Source organism: Podarcis vaucheri (genome assembly GCF_965113315.1).
Source record: "Podarcis vaucheri genome assembly, chromosome: 6".
NCBI lineage: Eukaryota > Metazoa > Chordata > Lepidosauria > Squamata > Lacertidae > Podarcis > Podarcis vaucheri.
The window spans coordinates 8364879-8385832 of record NC_138764.1 but is presented as its reverse complement, the minus strand read 5'-3'; the positions used below and the strand labels follow the sequence as shown (position 1 = coordinate 8385832).

The 20954-nt window shown below is 46.5% G+C and overlaps 1 protein-coding gene across 3 annotated transcripts in view; it reads left to right on the top strand.

The window, feature by feature from the left end:
- Positions 1-20954, top strand: part of TNR (tenascin R) — a 395170-nt gene that overhangs the window by 324956 nt on the left and 49260 nt on the right. For all 3 annotated transcript variants that reach the window (XM_082229016.1, XM_082229014.1, XM_082229015.1), the window contains 4 exons: positions 9867-10343; positions 15041-15304; positions 16507-16622; positions 18364-18514. In XM_082229016.1, the coding sequence (XP_082085142.1) occupies positions 9867-10343; positions 15041-15304; positions 16507-16622; positions 18364-18514 (1008 nt within the window). The remainder of the gene's footprint in view (positions 1-9866; positions 10344-15040; positions 15305-16506; positions 16623-18363; positions 18515-20954) is intronic.

The following is a 20954-nucleotide window of genomic DNA, read 5'->3' as shown; positions in this document are numbered from 1 at the left end:
CTTTCAGGGAAAATCTTAGCATAAAGGGACCCTGCAGGTTGTCTTCTGCTCAGCTTAATAAAAGCTCTTGCTGTTACTTCATTCGCATATGCATTGTGCCAAGCTCCTGCGGATGCAGGTTCTGTTTGCTGGCTGCAGCAGGGAGAGCACTAGGCCACCATCACGGCTTGCCTCCCAGCCTCCTCCGCCTGGGTCTCAAAGTCTGAGGCTCCAGAGACCTAGCAACATTAAATTCATCAACTTAGTATTGTTTTTGTTGGAATGTTTGAATACAGGCTGCTGGGAGCGAGTCAGCAGAGGCAAAGCGATGATGCCTGACCTGCCTTTTGCCTAATATTGAGGCTGAACTTGAGAGACGCACAAACACAAGGCAAGGTCTGCTAGTAACTTCACCCTCCTTGAGTCTCCTGTTTGATTTCTGGGCAGTGTGCAAAGGAACCAGAAAACTCCATTTCGCCACAGAGATCTGGAGGATAATAAAGTCTGAGATAATTAAGGGAAAAGATGCCCAAGAGTTGCACTTCCCAGATCAAATCAGAGCCCTTTGCAAGACAGCGCAACTGACATGTCAGCTAATTAAAATTTCAGCTGCAAACCCTGAGCAGCTAGATCAGATCATAACTTAATCGGATTCACACCCCAAAGGAGCAGGTTCACAGTTTGGGGGTGCTTTGGATCCAACTCTGTCACTTGAGTGGCTAGAAGTGCCTTCAGGGGTGGAGCTTGGTAATATGCTGCCCTTGCAAGGCCATTTGATGCCCTCCCTGCAGCCCTCACGTCTCCCTTGGGGAAGGAGGTGCAAGGCTCTGGCAGGGTCCTAGAGCCCTCATGCCTCCTCCTCAAAGCCAGGCAAGTGCTTACTGGGCACTCTTCTTGGCAGTCTGCACCGCTCTCACTGCCCTAAATCTGCCTCTGGTGCCTTTTGCCAACTGCAGCTGGTTCAACAGCTACAGCCATTTCTGGACTGGGAAGCACATTAGTTCATGCACTGTTTGCTTCCAAACTGGATTACTCAATGTGCGACTTCCCTCACACTTGATCTGCAGTTCGTGCGGAGCAGCCCAATTGCCAACAGGAGTGAGGCCTTGTCAACATTTAACACATGTGCTCAGAGGTCCGCACTGATTTGCTACCAGGCCAGGTTCAAGGTGTTCCTATTACCATAGGAAGGGATGCAGGTGGCGCTGTGGGTTAAACCACAGAGCCTAGGGCTTGCCGATAAGAAGGTTGGTGGTTCAAATCCCCACGACAGGGTGAGCTCCCGTTGCTCGGTCCCACTCCTGCCAACCTAGCAGTTCAAAAGCATGTCAAAGTGCAAATAGATAAATAGGTACTGCTCCGGTGGGAAGGTAAACGGCGTTTCCATGCACTGCTCTGGTTCACCAGAAGTGCTTAGTCATCCTGGCCACATGACCCAGAAGCTGTACACTGGCTCCCTTGGCCAATAAAGCCAGATGAGCGCCGCAACCCCAGAGTTGGCCACAACTGGAACTAATAGTCAGGGGTCCCTTTACCTATTAGCATAGGAAGCCCTTAACCACTTGGGACCAGTTGACTTGCGAGATCGCCTTATCCCACACGGGCCCACTTAACTGCTCCAATCGGTGGAATTGGCATGACTACACAGTGTCGTAGCATGTGCTACCACTGCCTGGGGCATATGCACATTGGGGCACGCCCAGGCAGGGGTGGGCATGGAGGGAGCCTGCTGTGGCTAAACCAGCCTAGCCCAGCCCAGTCCTAGCTGCCAAAACAGCTCCTTCAAATCAGTCCAATTGGAGAGGCACCCTCACATATACACCCCGGCAGCCCTGCCCAGCTTTGCAAGGCTGGCGTCAGACTGTTGGATCCCAGCCTCGTGAAATGGCACCGGGGGGCGCACTCGCACACCAGAACCCAGCCAAGGAGAGGGGCAGCAATGCTGCCACAGCCTCTCCTCTGCTTCCACCCCCAGGTCACGCCCTCTTCCTCCCTCCTTGGTGGGTGGGGGTGGGGTAACCCTGGTGCCCTCCCCCTTCCCACCTTCACTGTACCCTTTTCAGCACCTGCTGAAAACATCATTGTTTAGACAAGTCTACCCAGATGTTCTAAGGTCATTTTAATCTGTTTTAGTATTTTAACTTTTGTATGTTTTAAAATAGGGTTGTAATTGTTCTTTATTTTCTTGTTTTCTCCTTTTGCAAACCACTTTGAGGGGTTTTTTTTTGGGGGGGGGTTATAATCAAGTGGTGTACAGATGTTATGAAATAAATAATAAGTAGATAAGTAACTTCTTGCAAGATCTTGGCTCTGTTTGAAGCCAATGAAGAGGAATATCATAGCGCCTGAAATGTTAAGGGTAGTCAAAGGAGATCAGATTCCATGAGGAGATCCCTTCTGCTTTATTTTTTAGTTTAAAGTGACTGCATCAGAGGGGAGTGGATCAATTTGGGGAAGCTATGTTTGGGATAGAGGGACACAGGTGGCACTGTGAGTTAAACCACAGAGCCTAGGACTTGCCGATCAGAAGGTCAGCGATTCAAATCCCCGCGACGGGGTGAGCTCCCATTGCTCGGTCCCTGCTCCTGCCCACCTAGCAGTTCGAAAACACGTCAAAGTGCAAGTAGATAAATAGGTGCTGCTCTGGTGGGAAGGTAAACGGCGTTTCCATGCGCTGCTCTGGTTCGCCAGAAGTGGCTTGGTCATGCTGGCCACATGACCCGGAAGCTGTACGCTGGCTCCCTCGGCCAATAAAGCAAGATGAGCGCCACAACCCCAGAGTCGGTCACGACTGGACCTAATGGTCAGGGGTCCCTTTACCTTTACCTTTTCTATGTTTGGGAGAGGGAGCGCTTAACGCTCTCCCTGCCTATCTGAATGCCTCTCTGCTTTCTCTGCCCATCTGAATGACACAGCTCACCCACCACTGCCCTCCCAGGAGGAAACACACAAGTACCACTGGTCTTCTCCCACAGAGCAAATAGCTTTTTAATTTTTGTCAGGCTTTTTAATCCCCTGCTGTTTGCTTTTATGCTGCTTTGTATTTGTTTTATGTCTACTGGCTGCTTTTATGCCACTCTTTTGACTTGTGTTGCTTTAATATTTTGTTTTAATTTGCTTTTATTGTAATTTTAGAAGCTCCCTGTGGGGCAGGGTATAAATCTCTAAAAACAAGGAAGCGCAGAGAAAGGAGGAGAAAAGGCCTCTCCTCTGGCGCCACCACTTTCCCAGTCGCACCCAAAGGGGCTTCCAGAACAGCTGTCAACTTTTATTTTTTAAAGTGTGCATAGATCTCCCTGTGTCCTAAAAGGATGCTGTAAAGACTTTGAATTTTGATTGCTATGCACCTTTATGAAAATAAGTGTAAATATTAATATCGCCAGGCAGGCTTGGGCTTCAGTTTCATCATGGGTCAAGCAGCAGTGGCTACTTCAGGAGAAAGCAGGCTCAATTTCCCACAGGATTTTCAAACACTGGTAGGTACAGAAACCCTTGAGGCAAACAGCTTGAAAGGGCTTTTAGAAGCATTGTCAAAAGGGGCTATCCATTATCATTATCATCATCATTGTCTCTAATAGCCAGCTTAGCTCACTGAGTGCCTCCTGTTTTTGAGGGGAGATGAGGCCAGACGCAAAAAGGCAGAGGTTTTTCTACATTATCAGGGGACTCCCTAGGTAGACAGTTGTATCCAAGCATGATATTCAACTACAATTTACTCTGAGTAGACCCACTGTAATATGCATAAGTTAGCTACATTAATTTAAATGGCTCTACTCTCTGTAAAACAGAGTCTAATGCCAACCCCTTTAAATTACTGTTCATTCATTTATTTTTAATCTCACATACAGTAGTCTAGTAAGGATCTGCAGGCGTCCAGGACTTACAGACTGTTGGGGGTGGTTGAGCCTATAAAGATAGGGAAATCTTTAAAAACTAAACTCCCCACATAGTACAGCAGCATATTCCTGCATTGCAGAGAGTTTGGACCAGGTGGTCTTCAGGGCACTGGCGGAGGAAGGGGGTGCGGTAGGTGCGGTCCGCCCCGGGTGTCATGCCTGAGGGGGGTGACACCGCCGCAGCGCCCCCTGGGAAGCTCATTGCGAGAAGCTAACCCCGCCCCCCGGCCAGCTAGCTCCACCCCCACGGATGACTAGCTCCACCCCCAGGTGTGAAGCATGTGCGCCGTTCCGGGCGCCAGAGCAGCTAGTTCTGCCTCTGCCTTGCAACTCTACAATTCTATGATCCTATGGTTCCATTGCCTGGAGATGGAATTTTGAGGTGCCTTTGATCTTTGCTTGGGAGAGCAATGATGAGAAGCCCACTCCAGCCTCATCACAGTTTTGTTAAAATCCTGGATTACTCTGTGTTCACTTCTGCCTGTGGTGGTGGGGGAGAGAGGGGGAGAAAGAAAGAGAAAGAGAAAAAGAAAAAGAGAGAGACTTAGAATCATAGAATCATAGAGTTGGAAGAGACCACAAGGGCCATCAAGTCCAACCCCCTGCCAAGCAGGAAACACCATCAGAGCACTCCTGACATATGGTTGTCAAGCCTCTGCTTAAAGACCTCCAAAGGAGGAGACTCCACCACACTCCTTGGCAGCAAATTCCACTGTCAAACAGCTCTTACTGTCAGGAAGCTCTTCCTAATGTTTAGGTGGAATCTTCTTTCTTGTAGTTTGGATCCATTGCTCCGTGTCCGCTTCTCTGGAGCAGCAGAAAACAACCTTTCTCCCTCCTCTATGTGACATCCTTTGATATATTTGAACATGGCTATCATATCACCCCTTAACCTCCTCTTCTCCAGGCTAAACATGCCCAGCTCCCTTAGCCGTTCCTCATAAGGCATCGTTTCCAGGCCTTTGACCATTTTGGTTGCCCTCCTCTGGACACGTTCCAGTTTGTCAGTGTCCTTCTTGAATTGTGGTGCCCAGAACTGGACACAGTACTCCAGGTGTGGTCTGACCAGAGCAGAATACAGTGGCACTATTACTTCCCTTGATCTAGATGCTATACTCCTATTGATGCAGCCCAGAATTGCATTGGCTTTTTTAGCTGCCGCGTCACACTGTTGGCTCATGTCAAGTTTGTGGTCAACCAAGACTCCTAGATTCTTTTCACATGTACTGCTCTCAAGCCAGGTGTCACCCATCTTGTATTTGTGCCTCTCATTTTTTTTGCCCAAGTGCAATACTTTACATTTCTCCCTGTTAAAATTCATCTTGTTTGTTTTTGCCCAGTTCTCTAATTTGTCAAGGTCGTTTTGAAGTGTGATCCTGTCCTCTGGGGTGTTAGCCACCCCTCCCAGTTTGGTGTCATCTGCAAATTTGATCAGGATGCCCTTGAGACTTAATCTGCAATCCTATACACATCTTCCCAGGAGTAAGCCTCATTTAGCTCAATTGGATTTCCATCTCAGAAGACCTGTATAGGATTGCACCCAAAATCTGAACCCTCTAGCTCTACATAGCATGGGAGAGGCCTCTTCTGAAATCCCCTCCTCCTGAGATGATGCCTGAGCAGCATTGCAAGGCTCCTCTCACAGGACAGGGATACGCTGCAACATTTTGTTGATCTCCCACTAGTTCCCTTAATTCTGAATTTGAGCATCCCTGGTACTATCTGCGTGAAATGGGGCGCACAAAAATAAGGTAGTGGCTTATACACATGCCAGGCACGCATGGTCCCTGGTTTGGAACAAGTATCATAGTATTAAAAACAATTAACACACACACACACACACCCTCCAATAAGGACCTGTGAGCTTTCAAAACCTAGGAGATAATGGGTAATTGAAACAAGGAATCTTAAGAGTGAAAGTTGAGGCGGAGAAAGAGGAAACTGATGTAACAGTAACAGTAATACCTTGGAGATGGGGGTTGTGTGTGAGGCTCATGCCATAAACTTCGCATCCCTGTTTTCCCTCTAGGGTGCTTGCACATGGCAGCTTATTGGGAACTTGGTGCTGCTTATATATGTAAGTTTTGCCCAACATGCACACATCATTCTCATCAAAATGCCACCCCCTTGCATAATAATTTCTCATTTCATCCGGATTTACAGTTTCTGTGGAAAATCCAATAAGTAACAAAGTACCTGCGGAAACAGTAAATCCAGATTAAAATGTGGGGTGGGGAGGATATAGGGTGGCATTTTGATGAGGATGACATTGTATGGATGCTGTGAAAAAAAACTGGATGTGTGAGCGGCGCTGAGATTAAAATAACCTGCCATGTGGAAGCATCCTCCGTACCATTTCGAAAGTCAGCCTCCTGCCCTGTTTGGTCTTAGGCTTATAAAGAAAGATAAGAAGGGGTAGCCATTCCTTTCCTTCATTCAGAGACACCTGTGCTGCTCACCAAAAGCCACAGAGAACAGTTCTTCATGGCATTTTCAGTGGGGTAGAAGGCCAAGGGAGAAGCGGCAGTGGAGACCCCCAGGGGTCAAGCCTGAATTGGATTTTGGCATTTGTTCCACCTTTACCTGCAGACGTGTGACAGCCCTTGATCCCACCCCTCATATATCACCAAACCTATTTTTCCGAAGGCTGGTGATGCCTTTTTAAATAATAATAATAATAATAATAATAATAATAATAATAATAATAATTAATATTGGTGTGCTCTGTGCGCTAACTTACCTTTTACACACACATATCCAGGTATTAAATGTTGCCAGATGCACAAATGTAAACAACCTGATTCTAACATAACCAGAATTTCCATTGTGAAATTAGAGATTCTACTAAAAAATCTTTTTAAAAAAAGTTTTAAAAGAGATGGGCCAGTGCATACATTCAGACTGAGAAATGAATGCAGAGCTAGCTATTTCACTTTAAGCAGGTATCTCAGAAAGGTAAGAGCCTTCGGAAATATGTAACAGTACAGAGGCTGCAGCTGTGTTCCTTTGCAGTGAGAACAAGGCTGGGACAAGAACACAAGAGTGCCCCTCTTTTCACCTGTGAAATGTTGGGATGTTTACGAACCCATATTGAATCATTTTGAATATGGTCAACAAACCTACCTTTCCTCTTATTCCAAACTATATTTGACATGTGCATGTCACATTCTGCAAAAATACTGTTTTTTCCTCTTTTATCCAACATAAATTCATTCTGTGTGTCTTACCTATAATTCATTTTTCTATTGATTGCATCTCTTCTGTATTTAGGGTTGATCCAAAATGGCACAGCAGGGACTCTTTTCATTACACCTTTCAGCTATCACAACACAGGGGTTTGTTTTAGCCATCTTTAAGAAGGGCCCCACAGACAGGGGCAAAACTGTTCACATGGTTATCCTTAGCTGGCAGAGGTTCCTTAGCTTTCCCAAGATGGGATAAGGATTGCAATTTTGAGTCCCGCCCCCAACCCTGGGAACATTGTTCTATTTATTAGATAAATTTTAAAACCCTCACCCCTTTGAAAAGGTAGAAAAAATGTGCACCACAAAAGAATCAGTCTAAATAATATTCATTGTTGTGAGTTGCCTTTATAATAATAATAATAATAATAATAATAATAATAATAATAATAATAATAATTTATTATTTATACCCCGCCCATCTGGCTGGGCCTCCCCAGCCACTCTGGGCGGCTTCCATAAAAACCAAAAATACAATAAAATATCACACGTTAAAAACCTCCCTGAACAGGGCTGCCTTAAGATGTCTCCTGAATGTCAGGTAGTTGTTTATCGCTTTGACATCTGCTGGAAGGGCGTTCCACAGGGCGGGCGCCACCACCGAGAATGCCCTCTGCCTGGTTCCCTGTAGCTTTGCTTCTCGCAATGAGGGAACCGCCAGAAGGCCCTCGGCGCTGGACCTCAGCGTCCGGGCAGAATGATGGGGGTGGAGACGCTCCTTCAGGTATACTGGGCCGAGGCCGTTTAGGGCTTTAAAGGTCAGCACCAACACTTTGAATTGTGCTCGGAAACGTACTGGGAGCCAATGCAGGTCTTTCAAGACCGGTGTTATATGGTCTCGGCGGCCGCTCCCAGTCACCAGTCTAGCTGCCGCATTCTGGATTAGTTGTAGTTTCCGAGTCACCTTCAAAGGTAGCCCCACGTAGAGGGCATTGCAGTAGTCCAAGCGGGAGATAACCAGAGCATGCACCACTCTGGCGAGACAGTCCGCAGGCAGATAGGGTCTCAGCCTACGTACCAGATGGAGCTGGTAAACAGCTGCCCTGGACACAGATTTGACCTGTGCCTCCATGGACAGCTGTGAATCCAAAATGACTCCCAGGCTGCGCACCTGGTCCTTCAGGGGCACAGATACCCCATTCAGGACCAGGGAATCCTCCACACCTGCCCGCCTCCTGTCCCCCAAAAACAGTACTTCTGTCTTGTCAGGATTCAACCTCAATCTGTTAGCCGCCATCCATCCTCCAACCGCCTCCAGACACTCACACAGGACCGCCTTCACTGGTTCTGATTTAAAAGAGAGGTAGAGCTGGGTATCATCCGCATACTGATGAACACCCAGCCCAAACCTCCTGATGATCTCTCCCAGCGGCCGCATGTAAATGTTGAAAAGCATGGGGGAGAGGACAGAACCCTGAGGCACCCCACAAGTGAGAGCCCAGGGGTCTGAACACTCATCCCCCCCACCACTTTCTGAACACGGCCCAGGAGGAAGGAGCGGAACCACTGTATAACAGTGCCCCCAGCTCCCAGCAGTCCTAGAACACCCCATCTTCAGAAGGGGGATCATACTATTGCTCTTTGGGGCAGTTGTAAAGATGGCTTGAAAGCATAAAGGTAAAGGTAAAGGGTCCAGTCGTGGCCGACTCTGGGGTTGTGGTGCTCATCTTGCTTTACTGGCTGAGGGAGCAGGCGTACACCTTCTGGGTCATGTGGCCAGCATGACTAAGCCGCTTCTGGCGAACCACAGCAGCTCATGGAAATGCTGTTTACCTTCCTGCTGGGGTGGTACCTATTTATCTACTTCCACTTTGTGCTTTCGAACTGCTAGGTTGGCGGGAGCAGGGACCGAGCGACGGAAGCTCACCCCATCGCGGGGATTCGAACCGCCAACCTTCTGATCAGCAAGTCCTAGGCTCTGTGGTTTAATCCACAGCGCCACCCGCGTCCCAGGCTTGAAAGCATAGAATCATCTAATTGTAGAGTTGGAAGAGACCTTGAGGGTCATCTCATCCAACCATCTGCAATGCAAGAATATGAACTAAAGCATCCATGACAGTTAGCCATCCAACCTCTGCTTTAAAACTTCCAAGGAAGGGGAGTGCACAGCCTCCCTAGGGAGCCTGTTCCAGTGCCAAAAGCTCTTACTAATGTTTAGTCAGAATCTCCTTTCTTCTAACTGGAATCCATTGGTTGGGCACCTGTCCTCTGAGGCAGGAGAAAACAAGCTTGCTCCATCTTCCATGTGAGAGCCCTTAAGGTATTTGAAGACGGCTATCATATCTCTTCTTAGTCTCCTCTTTTTCAGGTTAAACAACACCCAGCTCCCTCAACCGTTCCTCATCAGACTTGGTTTCCAGACCCTCTATCATCTTGGTTGCCCTCCTCTGCACACGTTCCAGCTTGTCAACATCCTTCTTAAATTGTGGTGCCCAGAATTGGACACAAGTACTCCAGGTGTGGTCTGACCAAGGCACAATAGAGCGGTAGTGTTGCTTCCCTTGATCTGGACACTATACTTCTGTTGGTGTAGAATAGAATAGCATTAGCGTTTTTTGCTGCTGCATCACACTGTTGACTTGGGTTAAGCTTGTGGTCTAAGACCCCTAGATCCTCTTCACATGCAGTACTGCCAATCCAGGTGTCCCTCATCTCATATTTGTGCAGCAGACTACACCTGCCTAAGCTAAAGCACACAAAGTGGGATAAGTACTATTATTAATGACAACGCTTTTCTCCACCCTTCCAGGGCAGCTAGATTACATCCCCCACTGCAGCGGCCATGGCAACTTCAGCCTGGAATCCTGTGGTTGTGTCTGCAATGAAGGCTGGGCTGGGAAGAACTGCTCCGAGCCCCTCTGCCCCATGGGCTGCTCAAGCCGGGGCGTGTGCGTTGATGGGCAGTGCATCTGCGACAGTGACTATAGCGGAGAGGATTGCTCAGAGGCCCGATGCCCCACCGACTGCAGCTCCCGGGGGCTCTGTGTGGATGGAGAATGCATCTGCGAAGAGGGCTTTGCTGGGGAAGACTGCAGCGAGCTCAGGTGCCCTGAGGACTGCTCAGGAAAGGGGAGATGTGCCAACGGGACTTGCATCTGCCAGGAGGGCTACGTGGGGGAAGACTGCGGGCAGCTGAGATGCCTCAACGCCTGCAGCGGGCGCGGATTCTGCCAGGAGGGCCTGTGCTCTTGCGAGGAAGGCTACCAGGGGAGAGACTGCTCAGCAGGTAGGATGGCATGTCAGCCAGCCCTCTGCACAGCCCATGTTTCCTAGTAATTGTTCCTGCTCAATCAGTGCACATATTTCTCCTTTTTATAGGTTTTGCAGATTCCTTCTTTTGTTTTGTTTTTTAATGTTGCTGCTATGCAGCTGTAGGCACGCTAGCGTCCTGGCTTCTCTTCCATCACCCATCCGATGCATTATCATATATTTACATAATAATGTCGAAGCTATTGTAACTATTTCACAGGTACAACCAGATCCATTGTGAAAAGCTGACATTCTATTAAATCGCCTTGACTTTGTTTAAAAAGGGAGATGTCACTGTAGCGAGTTTCCCCACATGCTATGATGAGACAGGGATGGCTGCTATGAGAGAGCAGGGAAGGCTGTTGAGCACAGTTAGCATGGCAGAAAGGGAAGAGGCTTCGGCAGTGCCTTGTGGCAGAGGGGCTTCAGCAGCAATCTTTGGGGTAAGAAGTCAGGTGTTGCCACGAGAACTCAAGACTGAAATCTTGAGACAACAGCAGTGAAGGCTCGTCTATTGGGCTTTGTAGGGCACTGCCCTACCATGCTCAGTCTGCCCTGAACCAGCCCCCACATGCCCACCTCCTTGCAGTAAGGGAGGCACTGCCAGGCACCTCCTCTTCCTCTTCGGTCTCAGTGTTGCCTTTCTAGAATTCAGCAGGCAGCAGAATGGGGACAAAACCAGAAATAGTTGGCTCCACCTATGTTTGGTTTATTGACTCTGGCTCCACCTCCTGTTGGCTGGCCGACCATCCACCCAATGTACACCAGCCTCCACTGGACAACACTGGTGTATGGGGCTGTTCAAATAATTTGCTCAGGAGCCCTGACCTCAGAAACAGATACTGGAAGGGAAGTCGTCAAAAGCTCCATGACTGGCATCACCTGGGATGCCATTTTCCTATTTCGCCAAAGGCAACTCCAGGGAGGATCAAGAAGTAAGATTCCCAACTGTGATCTATTTAACTGTTGGCATCTGAAAGACCCATTTGCACACCTTAGAATGCTGTCTTGAGAATTCTACAGAAGACAGTTTACTGAGTTGCTCCCCTGGCTTTTGCTATGGTGAATGTGCCTGATCTACCGTGGCCAGGACTACATCCTGGGCCTGCTTGGGAATTCTTGCCATTCTTTAGTCAAGCAACAATGTGCCCTTGTCTTTACTGTTTTAAAAGTATGTATCTACAGGGCTGTTATCGAAAGCATTTTCCCACTTGTGTCCACTCAAGGAGGCTATTTGAGCAATAAGATAAAAGCACCGCTTGGCATTTCTCACTTAAAACAACAAGCTTGAATCTGATGAGGGGTGCTCAGCACAGTGCTGTCTCCTAACCCAAAGCGGTTTGATGTCTCTGCTAAATAAATTCTCCACCCCTGAGGGAATGCAGAAAAATGAAGGCGGTGGCCAGAATCAAACACCCTTTCAATCTCCAACAGCTTATTTTTCCAGGACTTTCTTCTAACTACTATTGCCCACCCTTTTTGCAAACTCTTTGGGCTGATCAATTCCATCACATGGAGTAGAACAAAGGCTGCTTCTCTTCCCTCCCCACTAGGTGTACTGTACACATCTGCATGGGGATGGCATGTCCAAAGTCAGATAGAGATATAGGCTGGCACCAGACCCGCCTTGCCTCCTGCCCATAGACAGCATGATCAGGGAGAGCAAGCGAGCACCAGGTGGCGCACTAGATTGGCCCAAAGGTATGGTCCACACTGGTCCAGCATTAAAACTTAATTCCAGATGGAGCTTTTCAAAGAAATGAAACAAGAATGTAAGTCGAGAACAGGATCACAGAAGAGATTTGTCTTGTGTGCGGTCACACCCTCAAGAAGTAAGTCCCTCTTGTTCAATGGAGTATCATGCCAGGTTAGTGTGCATGAGATTGCACACTGTCTGTTCTTTCTGAGTCCACGATGAAGTCCACAGTTCTTGTGGATCATTTGTGGTGAACAAGTAACACTGAGCTAATCCCTCCTCCGCAAAGGGTAAGAAGAATATCGGAAGTAATGCCATCAGCAAACACAGTGGCATGGCCAAGGGTTTAGCAGCTAATGTGAAAGGAGTAATTTGCTCTTGCTAATTAAAAAAGCCGTGGTGTTCCAATGTTGACACTGACATTTTGATATTTGCTCTCCTGCACACGTGAGGTAGAATCAAGAAAGGCGCTTTCTCCTGCCTTATTATTTACAGCAGGCTGCACATGCAGAATCTTTAAATCCCAAATGCCCTCTGCTTATTAGAGCTAATCCTTGTTGTGCCAAAGGTTTTCTGGTGGAAGAGAGAGCTCACGTGTTTTTGCATTGCCCCCTTAAATCCATTATTTTCATTCAAAGTCTCAGAAAGGCCACATTATAGTTTGACCTTTTCCCTGCACTTTCCGCGAGTACATAAGCCTTCCCTACTCTCCTCTGCCCCCTTTTAGCAACGCTGCCTTCACCTTCTCTTTGAGATGCCCTGTTTAAGATTGCAAACCTTTCTGGGCAGCCGTGGGGGTTGCATATACACCAAACGTTCAAAGCACATGCCTTCCCCTGCCCCCAAAGTGTAGTCAGTAAAAGAAAGTGTAGCCCTGTGAGGGAGGGAACTACGAGGTATTGTGTGCTTGAAATGTGCTTTGAATGCATGGTGCATAAGTGGCCTGTGTCATTTCTGGATTTTGTAACCAAACAAACCCCTGTGTCGCAAAGAGAACGTCAGCAGTGTCTGGGCAACACAATGACCATATACATAGACAATCTTTATAGAATTCCTTCAAACCATAACAAGTCCAAAATGAAATCTTTAGTCTCAAAGTCTCTGGAAATCTTTAAATGAAGCGAGGTACCAGACTTTGTATGATGAAAGACAAGCTATGAAGCTTTATGTATTCAGTAAATATGATGTCCAACACTGAACAGTGATTCCGGATATTGACTACTGTTTCGTAGAATTCTTCATCAGCGCGGTGGGAGGATATAGAATTGCTTCATAAACTGAAAATAAAATTTTACAGATGATGACCTGCATGCACATATCACTTTACAAAAATTATAAACTGTAATACAAACAGTAATGAAAAAGAGTACATACCCCATTTTATTTCGAATGAATGTATGTAAATGAAAATATCAAATGCTGTGGAACAGTGCTCGTGTAATAATGTAGTCACTGCTACTAACAATATTTTTTGAAAAACATAAAAAGCCAACTCCAGGTGGTACTAATAACAAGGAGGTTGAGTTAAAGGTACAGTGCAAAGTAACAATGCAAATACCAGGAGATTTCTGGATTTTGGACACCTTCTGCCACAGCAGAAAAAGTGAGTAGGTGAATAGGACAGTGACTTATGGCTCTCTATCCGTCTAATCTAGTTCCAAAACACTGAAATTTAATGCACAGACCTCTACAGAGTGCTTTCCGACTCTCCCTCGGTTTAGACTCTGGCATGCTCAAGGACTGGCCTCTTGTCATGGTGGTGCCGTGCCCTGTTCGTAAAGTGGGGAAGGCACCATCTCTGTGTATGGAAGAACATTGCAGTCTTCTAAACCTTCACACAGGTTTCATCCACACTTCCACTTCTCCTGCCGCTTTCCCCTGGGAAAACCCACTCTGTACCGTTGAATCAGAGCAAATGTCAGTGGGGGTTTCTGTGGGCTGATGTTTGCACCGATTGAGCAGGGAAGAGTGGGTTTTCAGGGGAAAGTAGCAGGGCAAATGGAAAACCACTCGGACCCCTCCATTCTAGGCACAGGACAAGAGGACGCATCCCTAGTTAGGTATTACAGAGCTATAATTACCTGTTGGAATGATGCTAAAAATCACAATCTGGTTAAAACGGGACAGTTGGAAGCTATATTTATGTTGATCAGCTATTTAGGATAATGTTTTGGATTTACTGTATATCTATTTTTGCAATCCTAACCATGTCTACTCCTAAGCAAATCCTATTTAGTCCAATGGGCTCCATAGAGTTAGGATTGCAGCCTTAGTCTCCTCACTATCAAACAGCTGATTTACATACCGGTAAATGCACCTTAATTGTTGAAACTATGAACATGCAACCCTCACTCCTGCTTCAGGATGAGGGATTGTGCACAGGGCAACGGCTGGTGCACCCAGTCCATAATTCAGTTCAGTTACTGGGGGGAGGGTTGTTTAACTGAAAAGAACCACCTCTTTTCAGTTGCTGTGATTGGGAACTGAAGAACAACAAGACGAGAGGCCGTGCAATATGCTCCCTCCTTGCTGCTTGACCCACCAAATTCCTTCCCAGATCTTTTCCCTATGAGGAGAAAGGCAGTTGGGGGTGATTTTCAGAGGAGAAACAGCAGGAAGTGGAAGGGTAAAGCAACTCCTGCCACCTCAGTTATTTGCTTCAAACTGGCAGTCTCCCATAGCTGTTCTTTGGGGGGGGGGTACATTTGCTGGAGAGGAAGGTGTGGTTGCAGCTGCTGGTTGAGGAGATCTCAGTTTGTTACATCATGATGCATGAAGTGGTCCATGCAACCCAAACTTATACAACTTTACTTGGAAATCACTTGCATTGAATTCCATAGGCACATTGTAAATGTGTTTCAGATAACTGCCTTAGTTCACAGGCTGAGTGGGGAGCACATCTCCAGGACATGTAGCTCCTTGCAGAGATTTGTGGGTCACCTTACCTCTTACAGTCAATATATTGGCTCTTCCTCCAGTTGCTCCACCTGAGAACCTGCGAGTGGCTGCAGTTGGCGACAGGTCCATCGACCTGGAATGGGATGGGCCAATGGCTGTGACTGAATATGTGATCTCCTACCAGCCAGCAATACCTGGGGGTCTGCAGCTCCAGCAGCGGGTGCCTGGGGACTGGAGCAGTGTCACCATCAAGGAGCTGGAGCCAGGCTTGACATACAACGTCACCATCTATGCCGTCATCAGTGGTGTGCTCAGCGCCCCAGCCGGGGTCAAGGTGGCCACCCGTAAGTATTGCATGGTTTTTTGGCACCGAACATGCCATTTAAAATGGAGAAGGAACTGACTAAATGTTGCCGCCTCTTCATGGTGGGAGATGTTCTCCTGACTGATTTAGAAGAGAGAAGAGCAATCCTAAGAGCACTCTTGGGTGAGGAAGAGGAACCTGTGGCTCTCCAGATGTTCTTGGACTCACAACTCCTATCTGCCCCAGCTAGTATGGTCAGGGGTCATGGGAACTGTAGTCCAGCAACATGTGCAGAGTCACTCTATGCAGTTTTGCTCAGTTGGCTTCAAAGATAAATAATAGGTTCTTGTGGTTCAGATAGTATGATTTTGGAAGACTCCACTCAGGATCAACCTATCTAGGAATGTAAAAAGAAAAAGGAAAGCAAAGCAAAACAACTTACAATCAGCAAAAATTTCCTCTTAGAGTTTTACTTTCTCCTTGCATTTTGCACGGGGTGTTCCCCCTTCGTTCTCTTCACCCCACGGATCTGGGTTCTGAAATAAAGTCTGTGTGTGGTGGACAAGTTTTGTGAAATCGCTCAAGTATACAAAGCCTAGCAGAGATTCCAGGCAGGCAGTGAGCTGCATTGTTCCAACAAAGAAGAGCTTATTGCTAGACAGTTGACATCCTCAGAAAGAGGAGCTGAGAGATACAAGCTGTAGGTTCAAGCATGCATATTTATACCATACAGCACCAGTCAAAGTTTGTACCTCTCAAGTTTTTGTGTGCTCATCCTGATGATGCATACATCCTTAAATGTCATCTCTAAGAGCAGACACTCATTTTAGTAGAATTGGCAAAATAATTTTAATCTTCATTACATTACAGTTTGTTTAGGCTGTTAGGTGTACTGAGAAGGGAATTTTAAAAGTTGATTAGATCAGAGCCTGAGGGGAGCTGGAAGCAGCCCCATGGTCCTGTTAGGGGCTCTTGATATTCTTCCATTTCATATTCCTCAGACCTACCTGGAATGCTAGGAATTGAGACCTTCTGCCTCCAATTCACATGCTCTACCACTGAACCACACTTCCATCATAGCTTACCACTGAACCACACTTCCATTGTAGCTGATTTTCCCACTCATCGTGGTTTTGATCATGGAAAGTAGAGATTTGGGTTACATGTTGACAATTAAAACTGGATTACAGTGCAGCTAACACAACCTCTCTCCCCCACCCTTTCTTCACCGCTATGTTCCAGAACTCTCCACTCCACAAGGGCTGCAGTTCAAAACAATCACGGAGACCACCGTCGAGATGCAATGGGAGCCCTTCTCCTTCTTGTTTGATGGCTGGGAGATCAGCTTTATCCCCAAGGTAACTGTATCATTTAGAGTGGTCCTTCTTCCAAGAACACATTCTCACCATCCAACTGGAGCCCAGGAGAGTCAGACCATTGTGTTTCAGCTGGGTTACTTGATTGTCAGAGGGTTTTTTTGTGGGGAGGGAGCAAGGGGCAGGAGGGAGGCTGAATTGGTTGGTGCCAGTGTCCCTTCAGATCCACCAGAGGACAGAAAGCAGCAGGAGGATGCAGCAGTGTTAAAAGCTGACTGCCATCTGTTTGTGGCACAATGTGGTCCAGATGCCATTGGCTTCATATATGGTGGAGCTTTGGTGGGTTACTGGTTCTCCTTTCCTGCCAGGGGCAAATTACATTGGTCATCTCCATCTCTAAGGGTCTAATACTGTGAGGGCCAATGTGGAGGCTGCATTACTAGCACAAATAGTGAGTGCCTGAATTACTCTGCTTCCCCACTCATAATACATTTCTAAAGGAAGGGTATGTAGATCTCAGTAGTTAGGACTGTTTGATGCCTTTACATTTCTTCCATGATAGTTGAATAGGGAGTGATCACTTTTTAAGGCAAACATGTTATATCCCAGGACAGGGGAATCTTTTTGGCCTGATGGGCCAGAGCTAATCTCCCCCACCTTTTGTCAAGTGAGTGGGTCCCCCACCTGTCAATCATCTGGTGTCATAATGACGCCAAGTGCTTGGCATGTGGGTTGTCCTGCACACCTGTCAAAGTTGGCCCATGGGGATGTGGGGTGGGGTTATTGTCCAACCACATCAGCTGATATACCTGGGGAATTCAGTCCTGCTTTCTGCAGAGTTTGGGCACCCCAGGAGGTTCCTAGCAGGAACTCACCAGGGTACCTGAGCCTGTGTGCTCACCCGCTGGAATTTCACTGCAAGTAGCAGAGTGCAATGCTGGGTTGCTGCAGGAAAGAGCATTCCTGTTCCTCCATCCACAAGGCAGGACCCTACATATGAGTAACACATGAACAGGACCCTTAAGGTTGTGTTTATTGAAAATCATAATTTCTGTGCCTGTATAATGCATTGTGGCAAGCCTTGTTTTGTTTGTAATAAGGTGTCGAAGTCCCAATATACATGCCCTCCATACTGATTGCTATTTGCAAAAACATTGAAGAATCAGAGACACATTGACATGAGTATGGTATGATAGGTACCGTATTTTTCGCTCCATAAGACACACCAGACCGTAAGACGCACCTAGTTTTTAGAGGAGGAAAACAAGAAAAAAATTATTCTGAATCCCACTGCCAGAAGCAGTGATCCCTCTTGCTGCTCTGGCTTCTGGGATAGCCGTGCAAAGCCTCTTCAGGGCAGCGGGATGAAGGCTTCCCCTGCCCTGAAGAAGCTTCACACGGCTAAGCCAGAAGCTAGAACAGCGAGAGGGATCACTGTGCAGTGATCCCTCTTGCTGTTCTGGCTTCTGGGATAGCTGCGCAGCCTGCATTCGCTCCATAAGACGCACACACATTTCCCCTTACTTTTTAGGAGAGAAAAAGTGTGCCTTATAGAGCGAAAAATGTGGTAATTTGGCCCTGAAAATTAAGATTTCCTATTTAACAAAGCGAGTATCTAAAGAAAAAAATAAATCAAAGGTTGGGATATGCTGGGGTTTATTGGACTTCAGAACACATGTGTAAGCAAAGCAATCTTCCCATATGAAGGGAATCATATTAAAATTTGATTCGCTAATACCACCATTTCTTCCAAACTTCAAGCCAGCTTGTTTAATCTCCCTAGGACAATGAAGGGGGCGTGATTGCACAGCTCCCTAGCAGCGTGACAACGTTTAATCAGACGGGCCTGAAACCAGGTGAGGAGTACACAGTCAATGTGGTTGCCCTCAAGGAACAAGCCCGGAGTCCGCCAGCCTCAGCCAGTGTCTCAACCTGTGAGTAGCCCACCCTGCAGTTCTGCGTGAGTTTGAGGGTTAACAGCAATTTTCCTTCCAGGTAGGATTGAAGATTTTACTGAGGCTTGTACACCTAAATGGAACCCACATATTCGGAGGCAGCCTCCCTCTGAATTCCTGGTACACACAAACAGGAGAGTTTCTGCCTTCGTGTTGTTCTGCTGCTGGCATTCCCAGAAGCTTCTCTGCCTGACCATGGCTAAAAAGAGGAAGCTGGACTAGAGCTAAACTTTTGGTCTGATCTCACAGGGCTCATTTTGTGGGCAACAGATGAATGGGTAGTTAGTATTCTAGCTCCTGTTTGTTTCTAGCTTTGAAGCTGCAGCAAAGAGGATCTCATTCAGCCGGCTCCTGGTAATTGCGTCAAATGGCTCCATTCACCAAGAAACATCTTTAAGGGGGAAGAAAGAATGCATAAACAGCTCTTGCAAAGTTCTCAGAGAGAGGGATGTGCCAAGATGGTTGATAATTATAAAGCAATTAATGGACCTTGGAGTGAGGAGTAGGAAATGGTGTGCCAAGTATCACGTTTGTACAAGCAGCCCTTTCGCTCAGACAAAAGAGAGTCTGCTGAACAAGAATCAGCGGTTCTGATGCAGATCGTAGTCACCCTGTCATTATGTCAGCAGGAATATACAGACATTCCTTCTCTTTCTTTCTTTTTTCCTTTACAGATGTTGTCTGCTTTAGAATGGCTTGCAGGATGTGGTTTGCAAGTGGCACCTACAGGCCATCTGAAGCAACTGCCCCTTTTAAAGTGCTCTTTTGGTGTTTGTTCATCTATGGGTGCATTTTGCAAATGTTCCGAACAACACTTTGTTTAGTAATTAAAACTTGGAGGCACGCTTCATGTTTAAACATGAAAATGCCTCCTGTTAGATTTTGTGAAAATTGCCCACCGTCAGACCTCAGCCACCCCCTGACTTTCTGCATGAGTCACTTTTCTTGCCCTGCTTCCTGCCTGGAAGGAGTCAAGAATTCATTCAGAGAAGCTGTGGGCATTATCCTCTTCTTAGGGTGGGAAATGCTTTGCCAAGAGTTATTGAATTATCAATGGATGCCCAAAAAGCAGCAAAATTACCTCCCCCTACTGTAGACTGATTTGAAGGAGACACAGTCAGAGCAGCAAATCTTGCAGAGAATATATCCACTTGAATTCTATGTGAATTATCCCCTTCTTCCCCTTCTGGGTTTCCTCCCTATACCTCACCTTTGGCCACCTTTCGTCATCTGTTTTTCCTAGAAATCTGACTTCTATTCACGTCAGATATGATACATTTTAGGATCCTCACATTTACCTAAAAGTTCATAGCAATGGGGTGATTGCTGTTTTCTTCCAGCCAAGGGTCTATTAGACTGGGTTTCCACATTCCCACAATTTAAGAACAAACATAAATAATTATCCAATAGACATGCAAACTTATTTGACTTTGCTCACTTGCTCAGGTCGTTTGGATATGGCTACAGCTCTGCTCTTTCTGCTGCTCTGCTCCTCCAGCTTTTGTCTGGGTTACATGGCATAGGTGAATCTGTAGGTGTGGTGTGGGAAAGATGGTTTTGCCTCAGGCCAAATGAGACACCTTTGCCCTGAAAATGTGCATGCTTTTAAAAATGCAAATGGCAGCTAGAAGCACTTGCCTTGCTCAAATTTCCTTGCCTTCCTTGCCTTGCAGATCATATTATTTGAATAAATTTCTTAATGAACTGTCCATGTGGAAATTACAAGATGGGAAATTAAAGATTTAGCTACAAGGGTAGTAGGTTGGCCTGTGCTATGATGGGCTATCATGAAAATAAAATATACTGGGGTTCAAATATGCATACATATTACCTTTTGATCCCACTGACTTACATAGCTGAATAAACAGTTTCAGATCAAACATCACAAAGAGAACTTTCAATAATCTAACGTCAGACACAATGTTTTTCAGTGGAGGCTGTTCAAACACTTGGTTGAGATTTACCAAGCACTGAACAATCATCAAGAGAGGTGAAATATTGCATGTGACTGAGTGAACTAAACCAAATGTTGGCACATCTGTCCCCTTCTAGCTCCTCTTCCTCCTTTTTATTAGGAATATCAATTTACAGTGCAAACCTCCTATACTTGTTGATTCCGTAGTCAGTCCCATTGAGTTGAACATATGTGATAAAACAAATAAATAACTTTCCACCACCAAACCATGCTTTACGAGGCCAATGTGCCTCTTGCAGAACACAGTTTAGGCTTTCACCAGCACAAAGGGAGAAAACTGAAACCTGTGGAATAGAAACTGGAATAATAGTCCTCAAATCCACAGGCAAGAAATAAGTCTGAGATTAGATGCACAGCGAGAACAGCAGGGTAATGATGGTTTGGTACACAAGTGATTAACAAGCATTTGCCTCCTGTTTTAGCTCCAGCTTAGTTTTCTCACAC